This window comes from Aplidium turbinatum, chromosome 15 (genome assembly GCF_918807975.1).
Source record: "Aplidium turbinatum chromosome 15, kaAplTurb1.1, whole genome shotgun sequence".
Classification (NCBI taxonomy): Eukaryota; Metazoa; Chordata; class Ascidiacea; order Aplousobranchia; family Polyclinidae; genus Aplidium; species Aplidium turbinatum.
The window spans coordinates 12,878,824-12,903,331 of NC_137486.1; the positions used below are offsets into that span (position 1 = coordinate 12,878,824).

The window sequence follows — 24,508 nt, forward strand, 5'->3', positions numbered from 1 at the left end:
CCCAAAAAAGTTTACGCAAGCGGCCTTGTGAATAAAGTACTTTGCCACTTATAATCACAAAGGATTAGAAAGCATCCGATAAATCACAATACACACTGTCTATGCTTGAATTGTTAACATTATTGATTGACCAAGCAGCTGATGTCTGACCATAAGCAGAATGCAACTGACATCACAATACACTTTATTGATGCGATAAATCATTATTGATGCATGTCGAAGTTCCGATGGCCGCCATGTGCTTGTGATTGGCCACCGAACAGCTTGCTTCAGTCGGACACGTTTGGCCGCCGGAAAAAATTGTTTCGAGGCTTGCTACCATTTTTAAAAGTTTCTGATTTCATTCAATTACATTTTAAAAATAAAAGTTAATTTCTAAGCTAGTTGTTTTTTTTTCCAAATATTTGCTAAAAAAAGAAAAGGTGACAAAAATTTCGTTTCCACTTGAAAGAGTTCGTTTCAAACAACCCTAATTTTTACCTACATTTAAATACACAAAAAATGAACATCTGGCAACACTTCTTTCAAGGGACGACATCACCATGGAACGACATCGGGGGACGACGTGTTCAGGGGACGACATCAGTGGCATTCGTTCATTTTTACTTATATTTATAATCTGACCAGATTACAATTATATAACAACTAAAAATGATGTGAATTTCAAAGTTATTGTCAAAACTGCTTCAACCTGTGGACTTGCATCTGACTCAAAATGTTGATCACTGACTTTGTCAAGGAATTTTTTCTCAAAATAAAACATGAGGTGAGCTGTTAAATGTTTGCAATTAGTGTATAGCAAAATATTATTGTTAAACCTAATGACAGCGTAATTGTTTTTTAAAGCTAAATCTACTTAAAATAAGACATGTTCAATTGTTCATACAATTGTTTTTCTTTATTATATATATTGTGTTGGTGTAATTTTGTTGCAAGTTTCATTATTGTCTTGTGTTATCCGTTTGTCTTCTGTGCAAGTGATACAAATTGTTTTGTAAAGTAAGGACGTCAAAACTAGTTGTTTTCAATCCATAGTTTTGTGTGTTACATGGTTTTGATGAGTGCTCTTCAAGTAGGGATGGGCAAAATAGAATAATTAGCTATTCTAGAATATTCTAGAATACTGAAACCGAATATAGAATACAGATATGTATTCTAGAATAATTGACAGTTTTTACCATCGACACATTTTAATGATTTTTATGACTTTACAAAAACAATGAACATCACAAAAATTGCTTATCGCAGTGTAACTTTCACCAGTCAAACGAGATCTCAACTTGGTGGCAGTTAAACCTGCACTTGAAAAACATCTCTCTGAAGAAGCAGATGTAGCAGGTACACAAAAATATTTTGAAACTAACTGACAGAAACAAGAAAATTGGTTTTTGTTTTGCTTTCCATCAAACAAGGGCGTTTTGAAGAGATGTAGTGAATGCTTTCAACAACGTGAGATATGTATCTATTTCTGAAGCAGGGGAAGCCAAATTTGCTGATTCATCTTCACTACTGCAAGCAGCATCTTCAATCCCACAGCTCAACAAGTCGTCCATGTCAATGTACTGGCATGTACGGTATTACAGGCCCGTAGCCAGCCGGGGGACCTCGCCTCCCCACCTAAAAATTGTTGCCCCCCTGGCAAAATCCCAACATTCTCGAGCAACAGCTACAATTATAATGATTTTGTCCATTTAAATTTTTTCGCCCCCCCCCCTAAAAAAAAATTCCCCCCCCCCCCTTGCTCTGCGGCAGTACAGTAAAAGCTAAGACAAAGCCTCCGTACGTACTTCAGCAGGGAGGGTCGCTAATTCGCACACCCTGTGGTCGACGTTGCCCTGCATACGAGAGTGGGAGCCCACGATGTTAGCGAAGGCAAGTCGACTGTTGTATTCTACCAGAAACAACTTAGGTTGTGGTACCGAAATAGAGAAAAATCCTAAAAAGCGGATTAAGCTGTTTCGTACTACACTTCCGCAAGACTGTGAGGACTACAAAGCGGTTGACAAGAAAGATCTCTTTAATGCGAACAATGAAACTCGTGCGTTTTCCGACGCCGCATCGCACTGAATCGATAAACAATTCTACTTTCGCTGCAGCGAATTCGTTGCGATCAAACGGACTATTACGAAGTGGATCGTTAAAGCGGTTTCAATTATCCGATTTCATATGCATTTTGAAACCGGTTAGACTCTACAACCGGTTATTCTATATTCGGTATTCTATTTTGCCCATCCCTATCTTCAAGTGACAAAAGTGTCATATTTCCTTGAACTTTTTCAAGACATTTGAAAGTTATCTAATTTTTTTAATTTCATTTGCTTGCCTTTCTTGCATTAATTGTCCAACAGTCTTTTTGTACTCGTACAAAGGTAAACTCATTAAAAATCTCTTCATGAAGCAAACATTAACAGTATGTTTCTCGACAGCCGATTTATACCTAGGCAGCCTATTCTTGCTACAAATCGGCTGCCGAGAAACATATTGTTGATTGGATGGTCTGAATGGCTAGCGTGGAAGCTATACCGTTATGGTTAGCGAATCGCAACTGCTCGCTGTACTAGTGAGTGCTCAGCCTTGTGCTGATAGCCGGGAAGAACGCCCCTTTCTTCACAAAACATTAACAGATTGGTTGTGCTTTTTATATTTTAGCGAGTTTTAGTGATGGTTTCTCAAGATGTTGATGCTCTGTGTGCCTGCAAGATTTTGCAAACTCTTTTCAAATGTGACCATGTTCAATATACCCTGGTGCCTGTAATCAGCAAAACTGAACTCGTGGTATGTAACGCTTTGCTTATGTTTTAGTTTTAGCCGATATGTGCAGTTGATTATTCATAAATATAGAGTAATCATCATCATGTTTGCAGATAGCTTGCATTGAATATTTTGTGGTAACTTTTTGTGTATTCTACAGTGTACTGTACACACTACACAGCATATACTGTATAAAGAATATAAAGATGCTACAATACAATAATCTTTTTAAAAACATTTTTCTATACTATAAAACTTTCCATTGTCCTTACAGTCTTCTGTTTGCAGATGGGATTCGAGGAACACAAAGAACAATACAAGAATTTTGTCCTGTTGAATTGTGGTGGAACTATAGACCTTTTGGATGTTCTTGATCCTGGTGATGATATCAACTTTTATGTGATTGATAGGTACAAATTTAATCTTTAAAGTAAGAAGCCAGTTCCCAGTTAATGTAATTTGAAAACACGCATGGCAAAAATAGATGTTTTTTTAGGATAAAGAACAAAGTCTGCATTAAAGATATACAAGACCACTTGACTTTCTACTGTATATGAATCACCTTTTTACTGCGTGTCTAGTTATTTTGAATTTAACAATATTTCCTATTTTTTATAGTCATCGACCAATTGATCTTGTTAACTTCTATTGCGAAGGACAAGTTTACATTATTTTGAAGAATGGTGAAGAAGAAGTGGAAGCGATTCCTGATTATGATAATATTTACAGAGATGAAGATGTAAGTAGAAGGCAAGCTATTTTTTTGCACACACTTTCTCATCTTTTATCATATTAATGGTCGGTCAAGTTGTTTTTTATTGTGGCTATTTATTGCTTGATGCATCGCAGCTGTAAAGTAAATGATGTTTTTACATTTTAATCACATGTTTTTTAAACAAACCATAAGGGAGCGTTCAAATATTACGTAACGCTGTTTTTCCGAATTTTTGATCCCCCTTCCCCCATGTGACGCCAACGTAACGTTTTTGTCAACCCCCTCCCCCACGTGACGCTTTTCCATTACAAAGCCCGTTTTGCCAGTTTATATCAAAATTATGACGTGGAAACACGTGATAAAATATCTTGGTTTGTATGCACCTAAAGCTTACGTTTGAGACATGAAATTTTAGCTATAATCTTTTTTTGGAATTAAAACGTTATGTACCTACTGAAAACGTTTAGTAGCCCACCGTCCAAAATTTTTCGATCCAAACCTTTCATTGTTTGGTTATGTATTGAAAGAAACATCACAAAATCGCAAAAGAAACCGCTTTTTTCTTTCTTTTCGCGCAACCCATTAATGTACATTTTTACATGTCATGTTATTTTCCGTAACTTGACATGCGCAAGGAGACACAAACGAAACCATTCCATTAAAATACATCGAGTCAACGAAATATGGAAACGATGTATAAACGAAAAAAGTGCCGCAAGTAGCCTACATCAGATCACTCCAGCATGATCAAAACGGCCAAAAGAAGTTATGGAAAATAACATGACTTGTAAAAAATGTAGATTAATGGGCTAAAAGGTATGGAAATAAAACATTAAAAAGAACAAGCAATGTTGTTAAAAAAGTTTTTGTAAACATTTGATTTTTTTTAATGGAATGGTTTCGTTTGTGATTTCTCGCGCATGCAAAATTGCCTTGGCTGATTGTTGTGTCGTTATCTTGCTGCCGTCAGGACTTTTAATTTTATGCGTCATGGAACGATGAGAGAATTTTTGCCTGAAGTTGTGATTTTAGAACTAAATCTTTCACGCTTTCGCCATTTTTATAGAAACATCTTGGTGAAGACAGATAGTCAGATGCTGTCGAAACGTCGATGTATTTAAAAACTTCGTTTATTTCCATCGGAAGAGCTTTTAGCCTACTTGATATTTTAAAAAGTTTATCGCAAAAATTTATTCAGCCTCTTTTTAGAAAAAATCAATTTGCAATTAGCCTACCGGTACTCACCGTTTTCGCATGTCTTTTTTCTTCAGTCGTACTGGGATTTTTTGGCAATAATCTGCAATATAGCCCACTGCGAGATATTGCGTAGCCATGTTCTAACACTTCTTTATGCAGATCGTCTAACGTTTTTACAGTTCTGATAATTTCTGATGGGCATTATATAAGCATGATATCACATATTTTGATACATTTATTTTGGCAATGCACATTTTATGCACACGCAGCCAGATCGCATACGCTGCACCTGGATATTCGACATATCGCGGCAGACCTCAAGCTGTAGTTGCACCAAATTTTGTCATAACACTTTGACCCTCCAGTTGTCCACCTTCTTTTTGAGTGAGCAATCCCCTACTTCTACCATCCCTAGATCAAGGTCACAATTAGGTCGTTGTTCTATTGCAGACATGTTGTGCAATGCCCGCCACGTTCTTCTGTGAACGGTCTGCGTGATGTTCAGCATGATGTTGTTTGTTGTTCACTCACATCAAAGCAATCTTTGTGATGTAAGAATGCTGCCTTGCAATTTCGCAATGCGAGGTTTTAAGCACTTAGAAGTGTTAGAACCTGTATGGAATTACGGAAATTACAGTACCGTAGTTGATACGTGATAGAGATTTTGTTGGTGCTGAATACGTGCTGTTTGGATATGATTTCAGCTTAATTTAGTATCCAAACGACGATACCAGCCAGCACAAATAAACTACCGTACCGTACTCGTAAGCGTTACGTAACGTTTTGCTTGAACCCCCTCCCCCCCGATGTAACGCTAACGTAACGCTTTTCATAAACCCCCCCTCCCCCTCGATAGCGTTACGTAATATTTGAACGGTTCCTAATCTGAAAATTTGGTTGAAAGACTGCCGACTAAACTTGACATTGAATTTGTTAAATTAGTTTGATTAAACATGGAGGTTTCTTGTTAACGAAATATTTGTCTTATTTATGTAAGTCGGATGAGGAGGCTGAAGATGAGAATTCAGAACAAATTTCGAAACGCCATCGGTTTGATGAGGTAGGCTACTGTGTTTGCTCCAATCATGTTGTCGCAGTGACATCGATGTTTGTGTAATACAGCACTTCATTACAGTTTTGTCTGTTTGAGTATAATACTTGCTGCTTTGACTAATTTTGTTTCATGTAATCATCAGACGTATAAAAAACTTGATGATATTTAATTATAATTTTGTGATATCTTGACTTTTTAGTCGTCGCCCCTACGTCGTATTTGCTGATCAGTTGGCTTACTCTAGTCAGTTTGATGTTACGATTGTGAGTTTTGAATTGTTCTTGCCAATACCAGGCAACTTTGGATCGAAGAAGAGAAAGAAAACAATGGAAGGAGAGAAGGAAAGAGATTATTTTTGATTATGAAGAATTTTCATTTTATGGCACCGCGGTAAGTTGTCCACATACGTTTCACTTCAATAACCTTGTCGATGAATTCGTCTGCCAACGAGATAAACCGCCCAACCACTGTCCAAGCGGAAACAAGCTATATAAAACAAGAAGACAAAAGCTATTGTGGTACTGGTAGAACTACCTCTGTAAAATTGTTTTAAAACAAAACAGTTTTGTTGAAAATTTAAGTTTCAATAAAATTGCGTATGATGAATTTCAGGCGGCCATGATTGTGTACGAGCTTGGTTGGCGAATGTCGAAGGATAACAACGACTTGTTATGGTGGGCTATCACGGGGGTCACCGATCAATTTCAAAACAAAAGAATAGGGCGAGAAAAGTAAGAAGTCACCAACTAAAACTTTGTTTTGTTTACTAAACACCATGTAGCTTCCATGTGATGGGCTAGGTTTTGTCATTTTGCCCTCCAGGAATACTTGGGTGTTGTATTTTAAAATGTACTTTAAAATCGATGATATATCAGATTATACTGTAGCTGTCGCCACCTGATCATATCACGCAACGATATCACGACTGAAGTGTTGCCTGATCTATTGTATATAATTGCGCATAGAGCATTGGATTTATTCATGTAGTCTGTGTATTTTGTATTACTGTGTAGGACTATATCCTATCTATTCCTCTAATCTTCTGTACTTCATAGACAAAGAATGGCTTGGCCTGTAGATACCGCAGTTTGAATGTGCTGTGCATGGGAGGGGTAGTCTACGCTCTTGTGTTGTCTCAGTTCTAGTTATTTCTTCAACCATTATGTTTGCTTCAAGCGCTTGTTTTTAATGTTTATGTTCAGATATGTATCCAGTGTACTGGAACTTCAAGGCCACATGTCGCGTTTGAACCATCGAGATGAAGATGACGAATACACGAAATCGCTTAACTGCATGAAGATTAGCTTTGAACACGAGTATCCTTCGACAAGCTGTTTACAACTGTCAATATTAACTGAAAAAAAACTCAAAGTGGTTTATCTTTAACAAACATGAATGCAGTCGGCAAAACTAATGATATGTTCTTTAACTTCTTTCATATTTGCATATTTGAGCACACTGTGCTTTTATATCTTCACATTTACTTTACTGTGTTGCTATTCCTTAATTTTATTTACTATTTAAGCTTGGAATTAGCCATGTATAGACACTGGTCTTTGTTCGAAAGCATATGCCACTCTCTGGCCACTGCTACCGCCTTCAAAGTGTGGACTAATGTCGGGATGAAGCGTCTTCATCAATTTCTCGCGGAAATGGGAATTCCCCTCTCACAGTGCAAACAAAGGTGTGGACTGTGGAGTAACGCAGTGTCGACAAGATTGGCACCAAGTTGCGCTTTCATTGGATATATTACGTACTACAGCTTTCTGCGTTTGTTTATTGTTTGATAAATTGACATCGTTCAGTTGAACTCGTGTTTTTTTACTTTCAGTTACGAGTTTATGGAAACGAAAACAAGAGACAATTTACAATCGCTTTTCGAAGATTCTGCGGAAAAGTTCGGACTGAGAAACGTGAAATATCAATCTTTTTCTGCTCAGTTCGGCTTTAACCATAAAGTAAGTTCCTTTGTCATCAGCTTTTCCGATTCTTTGCATCAAACCAAGTGGTTGTAGTAGGTCACCCGGTACTAACACGAAAATGATGTTAATCTGAGTTGAGATTTAATAGGTTTTTCAGACAGCAAATCAACCGTTTTTTATATTGATTCTTTTTAGATATGCGCAAGCGATGTAGTGTATGCGGTCGCCGCTCTGCTCGAAAACACTGTAAGTACCTACCTAACCAGAAAATCATCTCTTTTTACATTGAATTAATGTAAAAAAAGAACTGATTTGCTAAATATGTTTAATTGTTTATGCATTTCAATAAAGGTTTGCCTGACAGACTACACCACGCATGTGCTAATCACTTTTATAGAAGCTTGCTCTTGACCGTTACATAGTACACATGTTGCAATTACGTAATGTACCGTCGTACTCAATTCTATTAAGTTTTTCGTGGAACTGCTAACGACGAACTGTAAATAAGAATTTACTTCCTCTGTAACAGTTTAATCAAAGTATATGCGTCAAAACTTAAAAGTTGTAAAAAGTCGCTTTCACAATAAAAAATTATCTAATTCTTTACTCAACCATGAAAGATGGACTTTATATTCTTGCCCCCCCCCCCCCCCCCGCCAGGATCTTGTAAAATGTATTCTCTTCTTTCACCGTAAGACTTAAATTGAGACCATCAAAGGTTTTATTTGTAAAAACTATATTGCAAGAACAGTTTTCATCCAGTTTAACATTCCCTTATCATTGATATGTGTTACAAGGCTAACAACACCACACACTCGAACAAAGATCATTCCAAGTTTGTCGACTCCCTTGAATGTCTATCCAGGTAAGCAGCCTTGTTTATGCAAACATTATGAGCTTCACTTCCGATGGTCGATTGGTCATTCAACTTTGGGAACGTTCAAATATTACGTAACGCCTTCGAGGGGGAGGGGGGGGTTTATGCAAAGCGTTACGTTAGCGTCACATCGGGGGGGAGGGGGTTCAAGCAAAACGTTACGTAACGCTTTCGAGTACGGAATGGTAGTTTTTTTGTGCTGAATTCGTAGTGAAAAAGCGTTACATGGGGGAGGGGGGGATTGAAAAAAGCGTTACGTTGGCGTTACATGGGGGAGGGGGGGTCAAAAATTCGGAAAAAAAGCGTTACGTAATATTTGAACGTTCCCTTTGTGGAAAGCACAGGGATTTTGTTTTGACCTTTTCGCTAGTAATTTGAATCACTGAAAGGCTAGAATAGTACATGGTCTTGTCAAACAAAAATTATGAACTTCTCAATATTATTCAGGTTATTTGTTCTGTTGTATCTACGTTGCATTGGTCACGTATCGAGTTATAATTTTAGGACTTCTGCTCATCATTTGGTATTCTCTATAGAATTACAGCCCCAAAGTTGCAGGAAGGGTTGAACTTGGCAAAGCTTCAATTGAAGGCAATAAAAAGCAACGCCAGCACTTTTATTGATATTGGACAAATCATCAGTTATGGACCGTTCCTATATTCAAGCGTTAAAGAGGTTTGCTATTTAGTTTAATTAGTGATCAGTTGTGCAACCTTGTCTTGCGCCCACAGCGACGGCGTATCCTTGTTTTGGTTATTACTTTCAAATTGAGCTCATTTTCCTAGATAAAGAAAATTAAACTTCCTCATTTTTAGGGTTCGCCTGATTCCCAATATTTTGGACAGCCGATATTTCTGAACCTCTTTTCGCACTACCTCCTGCATTCCTACATGCGATCTCTTGGGAAAGTAAGTTGTTGCTTACGTGGTGCCAAATTACAACGTCAAAGCTTGTTTGCCGCACATAGGGACACTACTTCTACCATCCCTAGCCGCACAACGTCATGTAACTACAGTAAATCCACAACTGCATGCAGGGATAACTGGTTGCGGTTTGCATCGTATGATATTCGGTCTAAGGCTGGTTAAACATGATTGGAAAGTTTTGTGAAACCACTGCAGCTAGATTTCGAGTTGTTAATACTACACGTGAACTGAATGTAACCTACAATGTAAGTTGTGACATAGTTATTTGTTTCCGTGATCAAAGATTAAAAGTTGAAGTTATTTTTTTACTTTTATATCGTGTGAAGCTTCAAATACTTTTGCATTTCCTCTAAGTACATTTCCTACTTTCAGACGAAACGTGAAAGGGCGAGGCATCTTCCACTGGTTGTATGTGCGCCTCAAAACGTCGAGGATGGAACTTGCATCGTTCTTGGAATTCCTCCACTGTCTGACGAGTCGAGAAAAAAGTAACAAACCGTTGTTGAATATTCTTCAGATTGTTGAGTTTAGTACAGTGTTAAATTAGATGCGGTTCCCGCTGCATGTGCTTATAAATATTATTTTGCGAGAAAATGCAATAATAAATCTTAGTAGTGGATACAGAACAGATGGTCTTGAAAAGTTTAGTACATAAACTAAAGACTTTCTCTTTCATAGCTTGTTTGGCAACGCCTTCCTTCACGCCTCCGAGAGAGCGAAGTCGTCGACGTCACATGATTACTTCGATTCGTCGATTGTCACGCTGAAGAACGAAGACCGTAGCAGATTTTTAGATGCGCTGATAACTATCATGACATGATGCCAGATTCTGTGTCGTTACTTGAAACAGATTTCTTGTTTGTTAATTATTCTATGAAGTTTTAATATCTTTAGTTCCACTTTATTCTCCTGTTAAAACAAAAGTAGCAATGTACCTTTGAATTCTGCAGCACCTTTCGCTCATTCTTACGACAGCTCAAACGACAAGGTTTTTTGCACTTGCAACAATATGTCATGTTTTAAATCGCGATTTGTATACGATTTGAAGACAAATTGTTCGTTTTTATGATATCTCAGCAACAACTGCATCGGATTGCCATTAACGCTAAGCCTCTGAAGAACATCATCAAAGATATGACATGTTTGTTAAGGTAATATGCTAAAGCAGCTCAACTTTAAGAATTATCCGACGTACTGCGTGACGACAATTATTGGTTAACGGCAACCTGTTGTATATGAAGCAGGAATTTGAATTGTTAAAAAGATTTAGGTATGTTTTCCTTGATGTCCAAACAATGCTACTGCGTCTTTCTACCCGTGATTCCGTAAGTTTTTCATTTCGCCTATCGCTTTAAAAACGTATGGTATGCATTTATGTCCCACTCAACGTAGCAGTCGTAGCATATTGTTGGGTGAGAGATGTGAACGAGTACCACGCTCCAAAGGACATTGGTTCAACGCCGCTCGAACGGACTCGTTCGTATCTACGCAGGAGACCACATAACTAGGTGCGACCATATCTTTTTGATGAGTCGAACTGCTTTTAATTACATTGTAGGGCTATTAAATGAACTGTATGTTGTAATGGGCACAAAATAGATTAGTTGTTGTGCTAAAGGGCCGTCCAATTGTATAACGTCCTGATTGGTGTCAAACAGCTGTTTTACTAAATGGACAAAAATCGCAATACCAGGAAGCAGGGGCTCTATCCACTTTTAGAATTCGGGGGGGTGATTTTTGGACAGTGGGCTAAAATCGTCATAGTCATTTCAACTTCTGGGGGGCTGCGCCCCCCAGACCCCCCCATTGCAGCATCAGCTTCTTTCTGATCGAAGCATAGGGTTTCCAAGTAGTTTCACAAAGTATGTTTCGGAAAGGGCATTTGTGGGTAAGCAAACTGGTAGGCACTGCAAATGAAAACTCGAACCAATCATAAACTACGTTTTCCGTGACGTGAAAAAGGGCGAAAAGAAGATGATACAAAGCAAATCAAGTGCTGGATTTTCTATCAGCTGTTTGTTTGTTTTTCATATTTTTACCCTGCATTGCGAGAAAGCGGACTTGAACGCTATGCATCGGTGTATGCCTTCTGACGTACACCTGACCCACGCTGCAGCCGACGGCAATGTCCGTTTCCGGTTGTCTACTCTACTTATGACTTAAATTTGGTACTACCCATTACTCGAAATCGATCACTGAGTAGAGGCAATTATACTCATAGTGAAGTTTCTTGCCCAGAGAAACAACAGCAAGTGCGGGAGGTTGGAGTCGAACATGCAGGCTCTCGACTGCGAGCCCAACGCGCTAACCACTCGGCCACTGCTGCCGACTAAGTTGGCAGCTGGTTGGCTTTTTAGGGGTTAGGGTTAGAAAGTAGTCATTTCATTGACGTGGGTTCGATTCTCACAACTGCTATTGCTCTTTTTTCTTCTGTGATTACCAAATAAAGTTCAAAACAAAGATTAACTCTCTGGCTAAGTGCGAGAAAGTTCACAATTGGACGGTAGCCTTATATAACATGTCCTGATTGGTTGGCGGTGTCATTCTAGTCATTTGCAGTGGCAGAATTTATTCTTGTTAAAGTGGCTACCATGCAAACTAAGTTAAAACACAGTGTAAACGCCGGTAGGCACTTTAACATTACCCACTAGTCGAAAAGGTACGCAATCATGCGTGACATGTTCATTCGCGATTCAGCTGATTTCAGTCATGTGACTCGACACGTGATATTCTGATTGAAAATTTTTGATACAAAGAAATTTAACTGAATGCTTCACCACAACCACCGTTGCCTAATGGTTAGGGCAGAGGAGTAGTAATTTCGATTTCGTGGGTTCGATTCCCACCCTCTGCTAATACTATATTTTCTTCTGCAACTGAACTGAGTGCAAGAAGGATCTTAATGACTGCAATCAGTGGAGTTTATAAGGAAAATTGTGACTAAAACACAAAGCAATTTCACATTGAAAAGCAGGCACTCTTCGACGAGTGGGTGATGTAAAAGTGCCTATCGTAAACGCCTGGCTCGTAGTTCAGGGTTGCCAAACCAAAAAATCATATTGAAATGAAATGTATATTCATATTGATAAAAAATTCAAAATGTGCTAACAGCGAAAATATATTTTTCAAAATTTGATCAATAAAATATCACAAAACCTTTTCAAAGCCAAATGAGTGGGGGGGTGATCACCCCCCCTTGGATAGAGCCCATGCCAGGAAGCCGTTTTATCAATACGGAAGCAAAAGTGGTGCACCGTTTCAATTTAATTTTAGGAATGAAGTGGAAACGCAGTTGACTGTTTTGGCAATGTCTTGGACCAAAAGTGCGGTCTGTGGTCTTGTGCATTAAGTCGGTGTAATATAACTTTCAATCCATTAAAAAACGGCAGTAAACACTGTTTTTTATGGCACCATTATAGAGTGCTTGGTAAAAAGAAAGCATAGTGAAATAGAAAAAAAGCAATGCAAATACAGCACTGGTGAAAACTCAAAAATGCAATTCAGTAAATGAAGATAATTTCATGAATATTGTACAGCACAGTTGCTATCAAAGCATGATAACATGGACATGAATAAAAAGTAAATTACAAAGATTATATTGTACCAGTTCCTTGACAGACGCAGAAACCTTAGAAAACAATACGCAGTATGTTAAAACATTAAAGGTGAGGTGATTTTTTCAAAATGTTCTATCTTCTGGGCTGCAATAACCATGGAACCTGGCGACGAAAATCAAGTTTTGCAGTGCTGTTGTACGTATACACGTGAGGCTACAAAATACAACTACAAAGCTGTGCAAGAAGTATTTTCATAACGGCACTAAAACCTACTCAATCATGCAATGAATCCAGCATTTTCTATAGAAATAACTTTAGCATAAAGAGTTGTTTGAATATGTTACCTCTGAGTAGAACTGATATATAGATTGAGTAGGGGTGAGATTGATGAAAAAACGTCATATTTTGCCTCATTTGGGAACGTTCAAATATTACGTAACGCCTTCGGGGGGGGAGGGGGTTCAAGCAAAACGTTACGTAACGCTTTCGAGTACGGAATGGTAGTTTTTTGTGCTGAATTCGTAGTGAAAAAGCGTTACATGGGGGAGTGGGGATTGAAAAAAGCGTTACGTAATATTTGAACGTTCCCTTTGGAGAAATGGCCATGTGAAGAAAATAGAATCAAATAACATTTGAATCGCTCTTCAGATCAAAATACTGATTTAATCGGAGTTTCCAGGGTCACTGTTATCATCAATTGTCAAAATACTATAGTCTTGCTGTAGTGTTCTAAATTTTTCTTCTGCTTCTGCCAAGAGTTCGCACTCACGTAAATAGTCGCTATGGCGATTTTGGGAAACCCAGCGTTTCAACACAGTCGCTTGGGAACAACAACGTTTCAAAAGTGGAACTAGTTGTGTTGAACTTTTCAAATTAGTCAATGCAGGAACACTTCTAACAGTTTCAGAAACTGAACTGCTGCCACATAAGTCAATGGTCGCTCCTTCATTGTGTGAACTGGGACCAACTACGTTGTATTCATTATTTGTGAAGTTGTCAGCATTTAAATCAGAAACCACGAAAGGGAACTTTTTCGGTAGTCTTACAAATCCATTTTGCAAGACATTCTTTGAAAAAATGTTAGGAAAAGGTGCTGACACTTTTATGGGATCATGAACGTTACAAATTACGTTGCTAGATGTTGGAAAACGACTTTCTAAGTACATTTTGACCACGGCGTTAGAGTCACGGCATTTGTGTATTAAAGTGTCATTGTACTTTGAATGATCAACTGACGCTACGGCATAGACGTCTGGTAAACCACTTAAAGTAACGGATTGTGAAAAGCAGTGTTCAGGATCCCTTGTCTGTACAGATGATTTGACCCCAAAGTTAGGTGTCATAGGAATCCATGGGTCTGAGCTATGATAGTCACAAAGTAAATCAGCCAAGCACATGTGTCTGCTTTGCTCAAACGGCAATGGTAGTGCAGATGACAGACCAAGTAATCGCTGACTACCAGAAGTAACACTTTGAATCAAATGCAATAAACTGGAAGAGTTTGCTTTCAACCGATAGGGCCGAGTAGTTCCTTCCAAGCATGCAGCTAATATCGCGCTTGTGTGGTAAGGTGAAGCTGAATCGTAAATCAAATGCGGGAGATTTCTCACCGCACTTAGCTTAAATATATCTTCATTCAGAGATAATGGGCATACAAACGTACTGTTTTCTAACAAGCTCGACATAGTTAGAAGCGTAGACAGTGCACTGTCCTTAGCTTTTGTGAAGCTAGGTTTTGTCAAAGTTTGACAAACAGGAAAAACGGCGCAAGATTTACCAGGAAACTCGTCATGCAAGTACTCCAACACAAAAGAAGTGTACCCTCCGAAACCGTTGTTTAAATCACACAAAACATGAAAACCTTGCATGTTGTCACACTCTTCAGCGTAAAACCGTACAGATTCTTCTAATTGACTGAAAGTTTTACCTAACTTCGCTTCTCTTTCACCCGTAATCCATGACCCAAACGTGTCAGAATTTTTCTGATTGAGAAGTACAGTACTGCGAGGGTGAAAATGTACTTTCTTGAAATCTGCCCATGTATGAACCTGTTTGTCCAGATGATAAGATTTTATGGCATTAGTTTGATTCTGTGAGTTCTTGTGTCTTTGAAGTTTTCTATACTGAGGACCAACATATTCTTCAGCAAACCCATTCTCGTAATGCTTATCTTCTTCGTACAAGTCACATAAAAACTCATTTCGAGGAACAACAGCTGAGCGATGGATTTCAACTTTGTTATCCCAAGAAATAGCTTCTGCAAAAATCAAAAGAAAAATGATGTGAATAATGAAAGGCCAGTTACAAATTTACACTAAAATTAAAAAAGCTAAACAAAAGTTATCATCAATTTATCATCCGTACAAACAAGTTATCATACGTAAAAAGTGTACATTTGTTGAGATACTTTATTTTTATATATAAATTTGAAGTACTTTATTGTCTACATAGGTTATACCGTACCAGTATTTATAAAACCATTAAAATAATAAAAGTAAGAGAAAGATGAGCTGTGATACAAAATGTTTGGTTTTAAATAATATATAAAATAAACTTTTTCCTATCATTATATACCGTATTTCATTATAAACAAGCATCAACAACTTTATCAATGTGAGTGTGACATAAACCTTTAATTAATATTTTGGCAAGTAAAATAACTCTTATCAGAAATGTCAATTTAAGCTTTTATTTAGTTGGCATGATTATGTGGTTAATTGCATATGATTATATTATAAACAAAAATATGGTAAATGTGCATTCATACACTAAATATTTGTAAAAACAAATACATTTAAATGCAAAAATAAATATAACACAAGATAACAACTGCACGCCAGGGTTGATCGGTTTAAACCGGGGTGATTTAAGCCGCCCGGTTTAAACCGAGCAGTTTTGACCACCTATTACTGGTCAAAACCCCTTTAGTGTATGAATCAAGTTGCTTTTCAATTGAATTAAAAATATTACCCTCCATGTTTAGTAATGATGTTCAACTATATTTTGTTTTGATCAACAATAACCTAATTGATGGATTTGGAAAAAAAAAATGTTCAATTTCTCTGTTTATTTTTGATAATTTAATCAGTTGTTTATTTTAATTATTGAGAAAATTCAAATTCTAAAAATAAGTTTCAGATGAACCAAAAAATGCTTGATAGAACGATGAACCATTTGCACAGCCAACTGAAGTACAAGAATTTATTCCAACAAATTTTTTTTTTGAAAAACATTTGCCATCAATTTTGCCATAAAATTTGCGCAACAATGCCCTCCCGTTGCGTAGCACATAAGACGTAGCACGACATGTAATTAAAGTAGTAGTCCTAAAGCTGTTTGATGTCTTGTTTTTGGCGGCGCTGAAACAAGAGAAAAATCCAAAATAAATATAATCTTTCGTACGAATTTTCCAGGTAGCCATCTGTGGCTGCCTGACAGGTCGGTATTGGCGGCCATTAATGGAAGTTCAGGTGGCCATGGCCGCCAGCTATTTTGAGGCCTGCATATCAAAATGGTCACAACTCACAACTGCTTTTATATTTCCTAAATACCCCATAGCCCAGGTCGGAATGGCCCGTTTCGGTGAGTCCAGTCCCTATTAGGTGATTTTTTCATTTTTTTTAAAAATTATTGGGTACCGTAGCCTAATTATCATTGCCGTTTTAGGGTTAAGGGTTAGAGGTTAGGAACTCACCGAATAGTAGCAGACCCAGCCCAGGTAGCCGACCATTCACTACATAAAAATATTTTTCTGGTTTTGACCGGTTTAAACCTAGTTTTCACCAGTTAAAACCCTGAGGTTTAAACCGCTTAGTGGTCAAAACCAGTTTTGACCACTTAGAGATCAACCCTGCTGCACGTCCAGCAAGCTAGTGCTAGAGATAAGCCCAATTATGGATCCATAGGATGCATTGCCTGATAATTATACATTCAAGAAAAACATACGACTCCAAATTATATCAAGTTATCTTGTTATGTATCATGATTTCGAATATTAAATTCTCTTTAGCACAACTTTATAATCAGGCATAGTAAAATCTTCAGTAGGTCAATTCACGAACAGGGCTGCGATTTTTTCTTTCTTGTCGAACGACCAAAAATTCTACGCTTGTTTGTCGAATAGTAATATGACGTCACAAGAGTCAGATTATAAGCGTTTGGCCGCGAGTTACCGCACAAGTTGTGTGGTATCAGAGTCACTTACTGTTTTTAATCGCACGCTGGTTGAGTGATTCCATCTACGACGGCAAAAAACATTGCCGTCGCCAAATCAACACACCTTAGATTGCTGCGACAATTGCCGTATGCTTTAATGTTTAATCAAACGAAATTTTATGCGCTTCTTCATTGCGTGTCACACGGCGGTAGCCCAGAGCATCACGCAAACTATTTTATGCGCTGACAATGCTCTTGTGAACTGTAAAAAGTTTGCCACCTTATGAATACTGGCTTAATTGTTACGCAATGTTATTCTTTCATCGAATGCTTATTGTTTACCGGTGTCGTTGCGAATATAAATCATCGTGAAAGAAGATACAGTTAAAAAGTGGAATTTACCTGCTATAGATTATCAAACAGAAGGAAAAGTTAGTGTGGTATTTTGCAAAATTTGTAAAGAATTTTATGACGGAAACAAATCGGAATTAGAAAGCTACGGGGTCAAGTTAAAAAAGTAGTACAAAATTAGATAAACGGTTCTTCGGCAGAAAAGAAAAATAATGATTCTGATCATATGGCATTGCGCGTTCATGAACAGGCAGTTTTGCGTCTTCAAGTATTTCAGTGATGACGCGACAACCTCATCCTCCCATACAGCGTCTTATGATTCCGATTCTGACAGCTAGTTCTTTATCAAACAGACTCGTGTTTGCTCGCGGTATCTTAATTGTGCCGAAATTATGTTAGTGTAAATGTAAATCGAGGCAATCATCTCGCAGTGAGATATTAATTTGTTACCTGCACCTGGTTGAACAATTAACGTTATTTTATGATAATTCAAAGTCGCTAGATGTCGAATTAATGTAAAACAAACGTAAATTTCTTCTTGGGCATTGTTACGCAGGCAGCAAAATTCGTTATTTTTGCATTGACTTCACGTCTGTAGACGTTGAATCAATGCAAAAATGATGATTTTTGCTGTTTGGGTACGCAATGTAATCCGCCAGGAAAATTAAATAGATTTGTGCTGACTCGAACGTTGAATCAACCCAAAATTAACTTACCTTTCCCCCTGAGTTATTTAACGTAACAGCGTGCGTATCGCTACTTTTGGTACATCACTACAAATCAAACAGTGCGGTCGTGACTCGTGATAGACTACTCTAGTATATTTTTCGCTTCTCGTTTTTTCGATTCAACGTCTGCAGACGTTGAATCAATGTAAAAACGACGGGTTTTGCCAGCTGGGTTGTGTGGTTTTGTAAATGCAAAATCACCCATTACGTAATCACAGAAACCCTTTTAGTGGATGGAAGTCAAGTTGCAATCGTGTTTATCTGTCTACTATTCCTTATTCACAGTGCAAAACATTTCTGCAAGCTTGGAACAACAAGTGCATAAGTCAGACACAAATATGGAACAACAAGTGCATAAGTCAGACACAAATATAAACTTGCAAACACGTTGACAATTAAAGTAGCCTACTTCGGTTATTTTATCTATAAAGGAAACCCGTTGTGTCGAATAACACAAAACGTGTGTGGCGAAATGTTTGATGCCAGGCGTTGGAACTTCGATCAAAGCATTCTCTCGCAGTGTTCAAAAATGGCGGCGCTGACGCCTTGGGAGTTTCTCGTGTGAAGCGTCACATTTAGACCTTGCTTTGAAGTATCTGGCGCAAGAAAGTTTACGTAAGTCAGCACTCTTATGATTGCATCACGTGATGCCCCCCCCCCCCCCGATTGTTCCTCGACCTGACGACGTTTAGTCCTCTCTCAGTTTTTTTTTTTACCTTTTTATTTTCCTTTTTTTTTTGTAAGGCACGGCGTTTGTCGAATAGTGATGGCGCGTGACAAGTGACCTCGTCACCGAAAAAGGCAAAAAGTGCAGCCCTGTTCACGAATGCAGCAATTAAGTTTAGAAAGAAACCAACAATAGATTTTTCGGTTGCTAAGAAATAAATAAATTTAGTCTGTGAGCAATAGTTATTATAAAATATTATGTACATACATTATGAAGAGAATTAAGTCATATATATATACATAAGTAAAATAGAGTGACAAGCGCCAGGGAGGGATTCTGAGGAGGCAAGCCATCCTTGCAAAAAAGTGACAACAAAATTGTCCTATACATAACGGATCAAAACGATACAATCATTCTTAATTAAAATGCAAAAATAATGAAATAAAAGATATTTTTATCCTTACCTTCTTTCACATCATATTGATTTGTTTTGTACAAGGTCCCTTCTGCAGGTAAGCTTCCCAAACTTTCACTGAAATCAGCAAAAACAAGCCTTGGAGTGAATGTGACATCTCTTGAGTTGTGTCCTTCTCGAAACAAAACGTCATGATTAATTTCTGACATGACATTTGCATCTTCCTTGTATACAAAGGAGGATTCTTGAATGTTCCACCAATGAGTCCCAACATGATTTGAATAATTGCCTAGTTGTAAGGTGATGATTTCTTTGGTCATTTTTACCTGTCCTATAGTTAAGCAAGTGTTAAGACAAGTCCTTTTGGAAGATCAATTAAACAGCATTGCTTTTAAAAGAAGTTTATAACTGCAATTTCAATAAACAAGCTTAGTTAAAGGGGTGCAACCTAGTTCGTACCTTGAACCATTCGTACAGTCAGTTTGTACCCTGAAAAGATCGAGAGAAAAAATTAAAAAAAGCCGAAGTTGCTGATCGCAGTTTAATAGCACAAAGCCGAAGTCGCTGTTCGGAGTTTCCCCAAACAATTTGAAACAAACTCGAGGGTTAGGGTTAGCGGAACCTGCGGTTAGCGGAAACTGCGGAAAAATGTTTGCAGAAACTGCAATCAGCAAGGGTTAGAGCATAGACTACTCTATGGTTAGGGTAAAGGTTAGCGGAAACTGCGGAAAAATGTTTGCGGAAACTGCGATCAGCGAGGGTTAGGGTTAGAGAGCATAAATTACTCTATGGTTAGAATTAGAGTAAGGATTAACGGAAACTGCTGAAAAAATTTTGCGGACACTGCGATCAGCGAGGGTTAGGGTTAGAGCATAGAATACTCTATGGTTAGAGTTAGCGGAAACTGCAGAAAAATGTTTGCGGAAACTGCGATCAGCGAGGGTTAGAGCATAGATTACTCTATGGTTAGAATTAGGGTAAGGATTAACAGAAACTGCGGAAAAATTTTGCGGACACTGCGATCAGCGAGGGTTATGGTTAGAGCATAGATTACTCTATGGTTAGAGTTAGTGGAAACTGCGGAAAAATGTTTGCGGAAACTGCAATCAGCTGACTTCGGTTTTGAGCTATTTTTTCTCTCGATCTTTTCAGGGGGAAATTTTAAAATGATTGCGGAAACTGCGATCAGCGATTTCATCTTTTTTTAATTTTTTTTTTCTCGATCTTTTTAAGTTACGAACTGACGGTCCGAACTGTTCATGGTACGAACTAGGTTGCATCCTAGTTAAAGTAACTTGCGTCCTTCTGGTGACTATTTACTAGGTTACCTCCTGATGTTAAAGATGATAACTAGCTTTTTGTATTTCCGACGTTTCGTCAGTCAGCACGACTAACTTTATCAAAGTGGCTAAAACAGAAGACAAGCTTAGAGTATGTCAGGCCTATAAGAAAATATCATAATATTTCGGTTAGATTTCTCAGTTCTGCACCCTTTTTGAAAATTATTTTCCAAGTGTTGCCAATATTCAATTGAATTATTTTTATTAGTGAGGAAAACATGCAAAGAAGCCAGTAGTAAACATACCGTACACAGTCAGCAACAACAAGGTGCTATCTACAATTCTACATGTTCTCTACCGTATGTGACTTTTTCTGTGATTGCGTTGAATTATAATTATCTTGATTGATTGAATCTTTATCCTCGTACTGAGAAAGCTTCTTGCAGAGCTTAATCCTGGCAGTTTCGAATACTTGTAGATTGTACAACCTTGAATCACTGACAGCTGACACAGGCCCGGTCACCGAGATTGACAGAGTAAAGTTTCCGATTGTTAAAGTCTTGTTGCCGGGGTATTATTCCATCCACTTGGTGCTGCTAAATAGAGAGCAGTCCTTAACGCGCATTGCTCAAGCGCACACCTCAAGAGTCAAACCAGAGCTGCTAGATCTTGAAGCTTCTTTATTCCAGAAGTCACACGCTAACCAACTAAGGAATCAGGGCGGACAATCTTCTGGATAATTTTGTGCCACTGCTGTATGTTTTTTATTTTTGTGTATAATTTTTGGTTCGAATATGGAGATTCATGTCTGCCAAAACCACATGATACACTCACAGCCACAGGCCAGCAAGGTCTTATTAACTATTATGATAATTATGATCTTTTCGCTATGTTGTAACCTGGTGAGAAGCTTAAAACCTACAAGACTTGCTTTGCTAAATTCTGTAGCCTACCTAGTACCGACACAATATATAAAAGTATAATGACCTTCAATGCAGTAACTCCTCATATCTGCAAAGTACCATACCAACTGTGTTTTTGTTTTGTAAATCGTGATTGACAGTTGGTAGTTGACTAGTTGAGTGACCAACCGACGAAGCATGGGATTGAGTTGCCAGACAATTTTCACAAAAAGCAGTTGAAGTGGCGTCCTTTCATATCTTTCAGTAGGGACTACTTTTACCGAACGAACTGAATAAGGCAGAATATATGAAATAAGTAAGAATATGAAATTTTTTCCTACAATTTATAATTTTGTGTTCTATTTTTCAAAGTTTTGAATTGAATGAAGGAATTTTTAACTTCAGACTGAAAAAGCCTTTTTTTAATGCTCAAACTCGGCAGCTTTTCGCATTCGAAAATTTAGCCACTGACGAAAACTTTATCACTAAGATTAACAGAATGAAGTGTCTGTTGTCTGTTTATTGAAGGCGAGTTTGAAGGGTTATTGTTTGCGAATTATTACACATAGGTCTAATAATAAAATGCAAATAATGTCTTGCTAATGCTAGGCTATATTTTTCTAGACCTCTGCTATGTTTGTCATATATTGTTTTTCGTTGTGATGGTCAGAAATCATGAAATAAAAACAAATTGAACTGAACTATATTCCTATGTTCAACAGATGTTGCTAAAGTTGCTTCCAAATGCTTTCTGCCGTGGTGATGTGCAACATATGATAGAAAAGTCAAGAAAATGAAGTATAATCAAGAACAGTTTTTTACAGTTCTGCATTTTGAATTTATCTTAGTTAAAAAATTAGTAAATTTGGTCAGTAATTTTAGTCAGTAAGTAAATTTAGTCAGTCATTAGTAAGCCGAGAAACATAAGTAAATTTAGTTAATTTTTTCAATAATTCAGTACCAGTAGTCAGTTTTCAATAGTCTATTTTAGTCAATCAGTAAATTTAGTCAATAAATAAAATTTTTTGTGCAGGAGGTTGTCAGGTTACCACTTGGATATTGTTTGATGCAGTTAATTCTGTAGATGCAGTTCTAGGTAATTTGATGTACCGTACCTTAATTCTTTTCGTCATTATCGGTTTAAGCACAGACTTTATACATTTTGTCATTTTAACCAATATTTTTCGTATTGTTGATGTGTTCCTGGTTAGGCTTATGATGGTAGGCCCTACAATTGTATACCCATCCATACTCTTTCGTGACAATTTCCTTTTATTTTTATTTTGCCTTTGATTGTTAGTTTTTCCATCAATTTTTTGATGTAGCTAGAGTAAAACGTTTTTTCATTCCTTCGCACTTTCATCATTTGATTTTTGTGCTGTTTGCTTTCAGCTTAACTGAAGATGATCTAGCTTCTAGCTATTCGATATTTAGCTATATAATACAGTATGAACTGACTCGTGTGAGAATAAATTTCTTTGCATGATGAGCAATGTCAGTCTTGAGAATGCATGAATTCTTTGAAGAGAAAACAAAAATGAAGAAAGAAACGACGTGCGGAACCGTTTCAGATTGTAATGCAAGGTTAAAAACAATAACTATATGAGGTTATGCAAAGTGCAAGACATTTTAAAACACGTACTATGTCTATAGATATCCCTAAACACGACCGTTCAAAAAACAAAACTTCACGTTTCAAAAGTCTGCGTTTTTATGTTTATGTTTTGCGCTCAGAATCGGAGTGGAGTTTGGAGTCCATATTTTCAAAATATTTAAAGCAGGAGTGAAGTTTTGAGTCACAGACTGGAGTTGGAGCTTGACCAGTTTTTTTTTTTTATCAAAATGACCAGTTCAATCTGGCAATATATAGACCTGAAAAATTCAAGAGCAAAGTTGCCAAATGCTAAGTTAATAGAAAAAAGACTAGCTGGCTGGTGCTAGCCAATGTTGACAAGAGCTCCAACTAAGATTAGACACTAAAATGTTAGTTCAGTTTATCAATTCCTCTAGATGTATGCAATTAATGGCCTAATTGGAGGTTTGAGAATGTAAGGCTAATCCATGTAAAGGAGGTCCCATTGATCATGTTTTGACACAAAACATTTATAAAGCAGGTCCAGATAAATAAATAAACTGAACTTATACTGAATATAAATTTAATGTAGGCAGGATAGTTTTCTGTTCCCAAAGTTAATAGCATAAGCTTATAAAGTTAAACAGAAATACAATGTAGCACATTAATTATAAAAATGTATCATATTTGTGTTTAAATTATGTGTTAACTTAAACTTGTTGCAAGGCTTCAAATCAATGCTTGTGTATTATGATTACAAACATGCAGTGATTTAGGCTTGGAGTTGTGATTCTTAAATACATTTTCCAGTTACCTAGATAGCATGTCAGTTATTGTTGCTGGTGTGTCATTATTGCAACTTCTTAGTTGTTCCTGGTCAACAAGAAGTTTTTTAAACCCTCCATGTGCAATGCATTTTTGTAAGGAAATCTTTTTGTTTGTGAAAATAATATGATGGTCTTTCACAAAATAAAACTTTCTCTGTCGGGTAAGGCAATAGTCTATAATTTAAGAAAATTTAAGAATTGTTTGAATAAAGATGAAATTAGGTTTGTTATGAAAACAGTGTTTGCAATACAGGATAATTTATCTTGTCTAATGTTGAACTGGTTTTCCTCTCAGATGACGTATTCGTGTCTGTCTTGTGGAAAGTACAATGCATTAGCACAACATACTAGGTGTTTTTTATTTGTTTGCAATCCTATAGTAATAAAAATTCCATGTTGTACGGTATTGAAAACATCGTCAAGACGTAATGCAACATCTTCATATTTTCAAAAAAAAATTTGGGCAAAACAACATTGGAAGTCAAATGCAGGATGTGTTTTAGAACATGTCCGACATTTTCAACTTTTCTCAATTAGGCTTGGACAAAGCAAATCGAAGCTTGAAGAATCATTGAAAGAGAAGAAAAAGCAAGCACCTGCAACAACAGAAC

General features: G+C 37.3%; 2 protein-coding genes across 2 annotated transcripts; one reads left to right on the forward strand and one right to left on the reverse strand.

Moving 5' to 3' along the window:
• The first annotated feature begins 627 nt into the window (after positions 1–627).
• LOC145784125 (cell division control protein 45 homolog) lies at positions 628–12,015 on the forward strand. The gene is made up of 16 exons (XM_082595879.1): positions 628–766; positions 2,650–2,775; positions 3,040–3,161; positions 3,370–3,490; positions 5,661–5,723; positions 6,012–6,107; positions 6,330–6,448; positions 6,920–7,033; positions 7,243–7,401; positions 7,549–7,675; positions 7,835–7,885; positions 8,437–8,504; positions 9,053–9,191; positions 9,332–9,424; positions 9,815–9,930; positions 10,121–12,015. The coding sequence occupies exons 1-16, from the start codon at positions 716–718 to the stop codon at positions 10,260–10,262; spliced, it is 1,707 nt and encodes a 568-aa protein (XP_082452005.1). The 5' UTR covers positions 628–715; the 3' UTR covers positions 10,263–12,015.
• Positions 12,016–13,013: 998 nt separating this feature from the next.
• On the reverse strand, positions 13,014–19,635 carry LOC145784124 (protein misato homolog 1-like). Its single transcript, XM_082595878.1, has 2 exons — positions 19,365–19,635; positions 13,014–15,256 (listed from the first exon to the last, which is right to left on the reverse strand). The coding sequence occupies exons 1-2, from the start codon at positions 19,633–19,635 to the stop codon at positions 13,662–13,664; spliced, it is 1,866 nt and encodes a 621-aa protein (XP_082452004.1). The 3' UTR covers positions 13,014–13,661.
• Positions 19,636–24,508: the final 4,873 nt, after the last annotated feature.